The sequence below is a fragment of the Adiantum capillus-veneris genome, chromosome 18 (genome assembly GCF_014529385.1).
Source record: "Adiantum capillus-veneris isolate H3 chromosome 18, ASM1452938v2, whole genome shotgun sequence".
Lineage (NCBI taxonomy): Eukaryota > Viridiplantae > Streptophyta > Polypodiopsida > Polypodiales > Pteridaceae > Adiantum > Adiantum capillus-veneris.
Window position 1 is genome coordinate 141,544,175 of NC_140948.1, and position 9,883 is coordinate 141,554,057.

Below are 9,883 nucleotides of genomic sequence, written 5' to 3' on the forward strand. Positions count from 1 at the left end.
AGAAATGAGTTGCTCATTGATATCCTTGACACTAGCAAGGAAAGTGTCCATATCATCTTCCTCATGCATAATCTTCGACTCTAGCTCTTTACGCAGCAAAGCAATTTTAGCCTCATTGCGGCTTGCATAAAGACCTGCTAGAATATCCCAAGCCTGTTTTGCAGATTTTGCTGAACGGATGTGAGGAATAATGGTGCGCTTCACAGACAACGCAATCAATGCATGAGCCTGCGCATCCTTAACATCCCAACGAGCTTGTTCTGCTGTAGGCAAAACAACTCTAACAGCTGCAATCCTTGCAGCAAGACCTGCAACATCCTCAATATCGCCTACATCTTCAGAACCAGGACGTACATCAATGCCCTGCACAATGTTCCAGACACCTTTTGACACAAGAACGTGTTGCATCATATAAGCCCACATAGGGTAGTTGTCCCCATCCAACCTGTCCTCAGCAGCAAACATCTTGAACACATCTGTGTTGTTGTTGTCAGCCATGGTAAATGCTGCACCTGATGTGAAAACTGCCCGAAAATAGGAGAAATGGAGCGGGAACAACTTGTGCTATATAGCACAAACCGTAGAAGACTATAAGGCACCTGTTATGCAGAAAACGGCACTGACAGAAAATCTGCACAAAATGACGAAATAACCTGTGCAGTACTGCCCGTAGTGGAAACGGAGGCCGAAATGAGCCCAAATCAAAATTCTGAGTAGACCAAGCTCTGTGAGCTCTCCCAAAATATTTGTCGACCTGCGAACGCTTGCCAAAGCTCACTGAAATCGGAGAAAGTGAGCAGGCGTGTGCTGGAGCAGCTGGCGACTAAGCCCGGGAGGACGTGACCTGCTCTGATACCAATTGTTGGAATTAGGGTTGCAGAGAAACACACACAGCTTGGAGAAGACGAAGGAAGCTCAAGGCACACAATAGAGAGTGTATTCCTTAGTGTGCAATGGAAAGATTGATAGCCCTAGAGTGATGGGCGTATATACAATGCACGGGGGAAAAAACCTCCTAAAGAGGGAAAAAATGCCCCGGCGGTCCTAGTGTGTTCACACACATCACTACCACATGTATATGGTAACACTATGAATTTTTTATAACTTCACCCATTCATGACTCTCCATCATAGCACATTAATGTGCATCTTATCACTCCTTTGTCACTTGCTTGAGCAAAAAATGATATTATTTGGATTATCATAGATAGATTTAGCAAACATGTTTCTTTAGTACCTTGTAAAGAAGACTTCCCCAAAAGAGCAAATAGCTTTTCTCTTAAGCACAGTGCTATGTTACATGATATATATACCTTCATAAGATTCAAACAGTTTGAACTTATGAACTATAAGAGAGCCTAAAACGCTCACCAAATACAAAAGCAAGGGACACAAGAAAACAAATAAAGGAAAAAATAAATTACTTTATTTGTTACCAAACAAAACTACATTATAACAAAACAATATTCACTTAAAAATGTTTTTAGAAAAGGGATAAGAAAAATACGTTAAAGAAGCTTAAGTGACTAACACTTGGAACAAGTACTCAACCTTAAATAAACAAGGATAGGACATCACAAGGACTCAATCCTAGAATGCAACCTTTCGGGGACAACTTCGGAAAGAACAAATTATTAAACACCGATGTAAGCTAAAGACTAGAATTGAATTTTGCTACTACCTACCTAGAAGAGGCAAAACACAACCAAAGGACTACAAAGTTGAAATTGACAATATGCAAACCTCTTGTTTGGCATGATAGGCCTAAATTATTATTTTTGATTGCGGTGAGTATTTTCACATTAATTTTTGAGTCATTTACCAATTTGAGAGCTCAAATTAATTTTGCACTACTAGTTATTCAAAGGCCAGTTTCCACAAGTCAAACAATGGTGTTCACAGATGCAGTAAGCGTTGATATTACTATCAGGACCATTTTAAAGGAGCACGCAAGGATCGATCCCTAGCCCTCGTCCCTCTCGTCCCTCTCTCTCTCTCTCTCTCTCTCTCTCTCCCTCTCGTGTGTGTAGTTAATGAACACAAACACAAGTATAGTTCCAAGAAATTTCGTTGAATCATCTTTTATCGATTAGTCGGTTGCTTAATTTGATTAGTATTTAGATGTTTTGTTACTCTTGAATTTAGAGAAATATTGTAGACCATGCTTAAATTAGTTAACTCATTTCATTTAGCTCATAATTAACTTGACTATTATTTTGTGCTTCTAGTAAATTTGATAGGTAATTTAGCTTATTAGTTTTGTTAGTGTTAAGTTTGGCTAAGTAGGTAGCCAAAACGACTTTTTCATTTCCTTTTAGAAGGAATCAGCAGAGATGCCTTCACGTTTTGAGATGAAAAGGTGAGGACTGGGCAGCATACACGGCACGTGGCAGAGCGAGACGTGTAGAGTAGAAGAGAGAGAGAGAAAGAGAGAGAGAGAGAGAGAGAGAGAGAGAGAGAGAGAGAGAGAGAGAGAGAGAGATTTTTGGTGATTGGGTGAGCCGGCAGTGCCGTGAAGAGCAGCATTGGAATTTTATTGTGAGCCAGACACAGAGGGTGCTCCTGGTGTTCTTGCACGACTGATTACAGAAAGTGCAAACAACAGAAAGTGCTTGTTTGCACTTTCTGTAAGTTTCATGTTAAACTAGTAAGTTTCATTCGTTTGGTTGGATTAGTTGATCAATTTAATTTAGTTTTTAACTGTTTACACTTGTATCATTTGATGCAATTTTTATCTTCCAATGTTGTTTAGCTTAGTCGATATACCATTTTGTTTTTAATGTTGGAATATCTAAAACAAAATAACCACAATGATGCTACTTTGGAGAGAAGGCTTGTTGGCCACGAAACTACCATCATCCAAAAAATTGGATGATAGTTTAAGATGTAGTTGGCCTAATCCTCAAAAGTGTCTAATTATAATGCATTACAAGTGATTTGGAGTTCGATGGGGCTTCAACTCCAAACACTCAGTTTGTTTGCTCGCCGTTTTTGTGAGGCATGCATCTCAATTGAAGGGACCCACCTCATTCTCTACTCTCTATGCAATCATGTGTGGTAGAGCAAGGCGTGATTAACCAATCGAACCAGAATTATTGAACCGCTTTGTGGCAAATTTACTTGAATAGCCCACTAGTAACATGAAAATTGAAAGGAGATTGCTAAAATAGACCTTTTGAAATTGCACAAAACATAGTGATCACTTAGAAAACACTCAAGAAAGTGAAGCATACAACCTCTCTCCCCCTCTCCCCCTCACTCATATAAACCGGAACTCGCTGGATGCAGCAAACTTTGACACGTGGCACTAGAAAACCAGTCTCCTTAATATATAGTATAGATGTGTCCTCAACAACTACAAAACTTCATAATAGATGCTAAGAGAACCTTCAAGCATAGGTTAGTTTAATGTCTTTAAAGTGGAGAATCCACACGACATGGAGATACACATACCAGTTCATTTTAAAATAAAAATCCATTTAATAGTTTTTAAAGCCAGTTTAAACCTTTCTTCGAGCCCAATGGAAGAAAGGCACAGTATAGTCACAGCGACTTAACTTCAATTGCCATACAGAGTGGTGAAGTAGCTTGTCCTCTACTGCGTCAGGCAGGATAACCGCCCTGATCTTCAAGCTGTTTTGTCTTTGCGTCCTTGAGCATTTCACGTACAATGGATGACATTAATATAGGGGACATTCATCTATGGGTAACCGGCAACTCTTGGCAGCATCAACACTACTGACAAGAAGTACCATCTCACATACCGTTAAGAAATAAGTCACAAGTAGCCCATTGCAAACAAACAGTACAAAAATCGTCATACATGCATAATGTGAGGAGGCTGACGAGTTGTATAACTATTGCAGAAAATATTAAGATGACTTACAAAAAAGCAAAGCAGCAAACAGGGTATGGCAAACAAGGACAATCTTCACTAAGCAACACCCCACACATTACACGACTTGAAGCGTCTATAAGTTGCAAGCAGCGACACATTTCCAAGTTATTTTAAAAGAACATGGACTAAAGTCGATCATAAAGCCTCTTTGGTGTCAAATAAATCGCAACAGACATAGGCCTGGATACAGACATCATTGAAGTCGGTATAATTTTGATCCTTGGCTGACCTATAGGAAAGGGGTCCCATTTACAAGTAGAGGGATTTTATTAACCTCTTGGGAAAGCACCCTCTGCTTGTGAGCACCAAGTTTGGAAGTATCTACAAAGGCGGCATTGGTTGCAATGCCTCCCATTTGACTACGATTTCTGCACAAACCTGGGGGATTGAAAATATGATATATGGAAAACATTGAAGGCCGCATAATGCCTAGGCAAAAGCAGGTACTCCCCGAGCATCAGGCTTTTCTGAGGCAAAACTCTCAATGCACACAAAAGATTTTGACCCATATGTTGTGCCGCAAGATGACAATTTCTTGTATGCTGATTGTCTCCAGTACTGCAGATGTAGTCTTGAGGAAGAAAGAAAAAAACCAAGGTAGCAAACAAGGACAATCTTCACCAACAACCCACGCATTATGCGACTTGAAGCATCTATAAGGCCCCTGTCAGATTGGGGCACCCGCCCCTCACACTAACTGAAGGTGGCCGAACGTGATGCTGTCACACCAGGTTTGTGGCCACGCTACACAGCTAATCGCAAACGGGCAAGTGGTGCAGCCTCCGTCTCAAGCGTTGACTGTCAGACGTCTACGCCCATCATCTCTCTTCGCACGTGAAGTTTTGCAGATGGCCGTTGCTTTGCAAAGTTGGCCGAGGGTGCAAGGCCGCCCTTCTGACAAAGGCTGCAGGCCAAGTTTCACTTTTCCCTCCGCAAATGAAACACCGCCACCTCAGCATGGCAAACATTTCCCTGCCCCAGTGTGACATGGGCCTAAGTTGCAAGCAGCACCAGAAAAAATTTATTATTTCTTTATTTTTAAAGCCTCAATGCATGGTATAAATTTATAACTACAGCTGAAAAACCCAAAACCTCAGATGCAGACATAATTCCAAGTTAAGAAGACACAGACGAAAGTCGATCATAAAGCCTCTTTGGTTTCAAAAAAATTGCAGCAGACGTAGAGCCTGGACACACAGACATCTTCGAAGTCGGTATAATTTTGATTCATGGCTGACCTATAGGAAAGGCGTCCCATATACAAGTAGAGGGATTTTAGGTGACCTCTTGGGAAAGCACCCTCGGCTTGTGAGCACTTAAATTTGGTATCTACAAAGGCAGCATTGGTTGCAATACCTCCCATTTGACTACGATTTCTGCACAAACCTGTGGGATCAAAAATATGATATATGGAAACATTAAAGGCCGCATAATAACTAGGCAAAAGCAGGTACTCCCCGAGCATCGGGCTTTTCTGAGGCAAAACCCTCGATGCGCACAAAGGGTTTTGACCCATATGGTGTGCTGCAAGATGACGATTTCTTGTATGATGAGTTGCCTCCAGTTTTGCAGATGTAGTTTTGAGGAAGAAACAAAGGTGATGGTATGGCTTTCTTCTGTGTGAAATGTACATCATGTATAAGAGGATTGCTTGCTCGGACAGGAGGCGATCCACAACAGAAAGGTGTAAAACCGATTGGGCTGCCGCTGACGTCCCGTAGACAAGCCTGGAAAACATCGAATACTCCTTAATGTTAGGGGATGACAAACAAGCAAAGCAAAGAGGAAAAGAGCATTCCCATACACCCTGATTACCTCATCCAAAAGGATATCCAATATCTCATGCCCTGGTTCTCCTTCCGCAAGCAAAGAGGCACAACTGCAAAGGCACAAGGTTGTGACTCAACACCTAAACATGTGATGTCATTACTACAATCTTAAGCAATCTACTCAAAGTCTGAACAAACTATAACTTTGTTCTCTCCAAGAGACACTATACACTTATATACAAAGCACAAACACAGGGCACTTTAATACACTTTAGCACTTCAAATGGGGGCGGGACTGACACACTCAGCATACCTTGTTAGCTTCCTGAAAGGTCTGCAAGTCTGGATGTCCCCTGCACCCATCCTCATCATAGGGTGGAGTGGTCTGGGGCAAGCAAGCTCCATGTTTCCCATGTCCTTGCAAAGAGAAAGTCGACTTCTAATGCTGTGACTCATAACTCCAGCACATTAATGTACAGACAGAATCCTGCACTCGATGCCCCCAGACTCCAAACCTTCTCTTCTATGTCAAAATGCGCACATCATCTGCACAAATTCTCTGCATTAATTAACACAACAAGTAAAAGAATAGCAAGAGTCAATAAACCGTCTGTGTGTTTCCTTAAAAGGCACAAATTCACGGCGCATAAGCACATTGGATTGTCATGTCCAAAAGCATAATGCAGATGCACAGTTACAATCAAAAAATACAGCTTGATGTCGCCATAATGTATCGTGAAGTGATAGAAGAAGGTGTGGCACAAGGACCCCACCCTCTCTGTGCTAAATAGATCCCCAGTCCTTGGCGGTAGTACCCTCTAAACAATAAACGTTGAAAACGGCTCGGATCTGAGGCAAAGCCATGCAATTGCAAACTTGACCCTGGGTTGACAGCAAAAAATTAGCAGTTCCAAACATAATGCGGCATATATTCCAAGATGTCTGCTTCCCGACGCAAAGCTCGTGACTTGTGTACCAAGACAACAACAGGGGTGCAACAGGGGGGGGGGGGGGGGGGGGGGGGGGGGCTTGCCATGAACTTTCTCATCCAGGCATGTCCAAGAAATTAAATCATATGAGTGCAGCATAAAAAGCCCCTCACATCACCTAGCAGGCAGTAGAGCTTCAAAACAAGATAACAAAATCATAGAATGAACACACTAGCGGGTGTTTCTTACTTCTCTCAGTAAGGACGGATGCCTGGGAGCACAAAACATCATAAATCAGACATCGCTCCACCGAACGGTTACAACTTCGCAGTGGGCACAGAGGAGCGAGAAATTTAAAGTGGCAAAAACAGAGGCCTAGATCAAGGGTAGACTCTGATGCTAGGGTGCAAGGCAAAGCAGAAGGCTTTTGTAGAGCTAAGGGAGTCTAGCTGACAGTCCCCCATTCTTGACAGAATATATCAATGGACAACACTGGTACAGATAATAAACAATGTGTGCACACGGGAGGGACCGGGAACGCAGAGATCTTCACATTCCTCTCTCTCTCTCTCTCTCTCTCTCTCTCACACACACACACACACACACACACAGAAACCAGAGATTCGGTCTGCCTAAGAGGGAGCGAGGATCTCTCTCTCCCTCTCTCAAAAGTCAAAGTGGGTACCAACCTGTGAAAGAGGCCCGCTCACGAGATGCGGCAGGACGAAGGAGAGAGAGAGAGAGAGAGAGAGAGAGAGAGATCCCGATCAAGGGGAGCATCTAGCGACCACCTCCTCCCCGCGCCCGACTCTGCGCCGCGCTGCAGGAGCTCGGGGGGGAGGAGATCCTTCGCCCTCTGCGAAAAAACGAAATGGTAAATATTGTCTTTGGAGAATTACAGGAAGCAGAACGACTGCTTTTGCAAACTTTACCTACCAAAGGTTGTGAAAGTTTCAACTTGGCACTAGCCTAGTATCTCACGCACATGACCTACATTCTTATCATGCAGGAGGCCTTTCGCACAGGGCTAGGGTTTACCCCCGCCTCTCACGTCACCTTCAAGATGTAGCTATGCCAAATGAGAATGAGAGATGCCAAATGAGAGTGAGAGGGCGGGGGAAAACTACCTGGAATAATCTTCACACACCAAAACGCCAAGGCTGCTCGCGTCATTGTTAACCCCTGCCTTTCCGCATGCAGACCACTTCTAGGTTAAAACCTCCATATCAAAAAAGTGTCAATAGCTAGCTTGTCTTTGATGTCATGCACATGATCGTCCCAATCATAATTGATCGTTGACAAGCATTTTTGCCCGTTTTGGGATTTTTTGCCTATTTTATACCGGTAAAAACATGAGATGCCCTTAGAAAAATTCATTGAATTGCCAAGGACACATCTAAAAACCTTTGATTTTTGCAAGGCAATCAGTCGTGGTCCTAGGTAAACCGTCACCACATCAGTAACTTCACTCGTGCACAAGGACGCCTTGTTGCGAAGCTTGCACATTTATTGCGACACGTGTTATAATGGGCACTGAACATTGTATGTGGATACGCCCCACAATCATCGGTGAAGGGGCAATTGAACTATAAGGTGATGCTTTTCATCGCCATATGGTGACACATCAGACTTAGTTATAACATAGTTGTGGAGAATGTCAATAGTCTAGGGCGTGTTGGTTGTCCAATGCAATTGGGCCAAGAATACGAAATTGTGGGCCCAACCCTCATGGAATTGAGGACTTAAACCAAGACCTACTAGCCATATGCCTAACCCAAGACATTTGCTCATGCTCCTTGATGAAGTTGCAAGTAAATATGTGGTGGTAAAGGCAATCTGATTGACGTGTCATAAAATCTAATATGTAGCAACCCAAATTATATTCTCATATTAAACTGATCATTTAATGTGGAAGAATAAACGGGAACAAGGGTTAGAATATAGACATGTGCTTGTAGATCTATCTCAACGCGGGGCCAATGGTAAAGGGGTCCAAATGAGAGATGGTATGTCAAAGAGCAAAGCTAGCTAATGGAGCTTAAAGACCTTAGGGTTAGCTTCATTAAAGACCTCCAAGGGTTAGTGTTAAAATTCCTTGACCTTAGGTAAGCTAGGGCTATGCTTGAGGTGGGAACTCGGCCCAAGCTTGAGGTGCTTATCGTGCTTGCTGCTACTAAGGTGCTTGAGGTGCTTGTTGTGCTTGCAGACTAAGGTGCTTCAGGTGCTTGTCGTGCTTGCTTGCTTGCTGACTAAGGTGCTTGAGGTGCTTAATGACTAAGGTGCTAAGGTGCTCCATGACTAAGGTGCTTGAGGGTAAGGTGTTCCACAAAGTCAACATGATCCCTACTCATGAGGGAGCGAGCCCTCTTTGTAGGAGCTAGAGAGAGAGCACACACACCCTCACACAAGGCAAGCTTGGTACAAAGAAAGCAAATAGGACACTTGTTAAGCTCCTCTTCATGTTGCCCTCATAGTGTGCCTAAAGCCTATTGGTTGGCCTCCCAAGGGGTCCAATGATAATTTAGTTAATTTAATTAATTGTCTATGCATAAGTCCTCTCCCTGAAAGGGGAAATGGGGACACTTGTCCCAAGGCTACCCTTGTTGCTTGATATGCATTAAGCATGTGATTGGCCAGGCTTGAGGAGGTCCAATCAAGTGCAGGCTAGTGCTAGAAGAGGGGGTCGACCTAAGCAAGGAGGGGGCTAGCTTGGGGGGTGTACTCTCTCTCTCACACACACACACACTCTCTCTGATTGTGCGAAGTACAAAGTGCAAGAGCTCCATCTCGTTCTCCAAGCTAGTAGAGAAGTTGAGAGTTTACACCAATACTCTTGGTTACGGAATGCAAATCCAACCAAGAGCCATGATTCAATGCTTAATCTTGCCATCTTCTCCATCTTCATTAATATGTTATTATGTATGCTAGCAAAAGAAGAGTGATGATAAGTGAGGAACTATTTTTTTCTCTTATGAATGTTTCTTCTTCCTCTTCCCTTCCCTCATTCCTCGCTAGCTCTCTCCACCTTTGAAGGTGTTTGAGGCCTTGGGAATGAGGCTAGGGATGGTTAATGCTTTTTACAAAGTCATTGTTATGCTTGTGATGCTTGAAGCTTTCCATCTTCATTGCATCACCTAGGTCACAAGGAACACAAAGATTGTATTGTACCAAGTCTCTCTTGGTGGGAGAATCTATAATACAAAAGCCTATTGAAGGGGTAACCGGCTCCACATAAATCCGGTCCTCAATTGGTGTCAAGTTCTCTAAACTCTCTCTCTTGCAAAAGTA

The 9,883-nt window shown here is 43.0% G+C and overlaps 1 protein-coding gene across 5 annotated transcripts; it reads right to left on the minus strand.

Moving 5' to 3' along the window:
- Window positions 1-5,099: 5,099 nt before the first annotated feature.
- LOC147436544 (uncharacterized) lies at window positions 5,100-7,643 on the minus strand. 5 transcript variants are annotated; one of them, XM_086489416.1, is made up of 5 exons: window positions 7,532-7,643; window positions 7,285-7,451; window positions 5,980-6,212; window positions 5,713-5,776; window positions 5,100-5,624 (listed from the first exon to the last, which is right to left on the minus strand). In XM_086489416.1, exons 3-5 carry the CDS (start codon window positions 6,120-6,122, stop codon window positions 5,334-5,336), a joined length of 498 nt encoding a protein of 165 aa, XP_086345542.1. In that variant the 5' UTR covers window positions 6,123-6,212; window positions 7,285-7,451; window positions 7,532-7,643; the 3' UTR covers window positions 5,100-5,333. The 5 variants fall into 5 exon arrangements, with proteins under 5 accessions (XP_086345542.1, XP_086345544.1, XP_086345541.1 ...); XM_086489418.1 differs by lacking the exon at window positions 7,532-7,643 and adding an exon at window positions 6,440-6,548 and having other exon boundaries at window positions 7,285-7,500; XM_086489415.1 differs by lacking the exon at window positions 7,532-7,643 and having other exon boundaries at window positions 7,285-7,500.
- Window positions 7,644-9,883: the final 2,240 nt, after the last annotated feature.

What these genes read in the sequence shown, in the direction of transcription:
- LOC147436544 (XM_086489416.1), bottom strand. Translation starts at nt 6,122, where the DNA reads ATGAGTCACAGCATTAGAAGTCGACTTTCTCTTTGCAAGGACATGGGA. An exon ending in CCTTTCAGGAAGCTAACAAG is followed by an intron (nt 5,777 to 5,979) that starts GTATGCTGAGTG and finishes GTGCCTTTGCAG; the next exon opens with TTGTGCCTCTTTGCTTGCGG. An exon ending in TGGATATCCTTTTGGATGAG is followed by an intron (nt 5,625 to 5,712) that starts GTAATCAGGGTG and finishes GATGTTTTCCAG; the next exon opens with GCTTGTCTACGGGACGTCAG.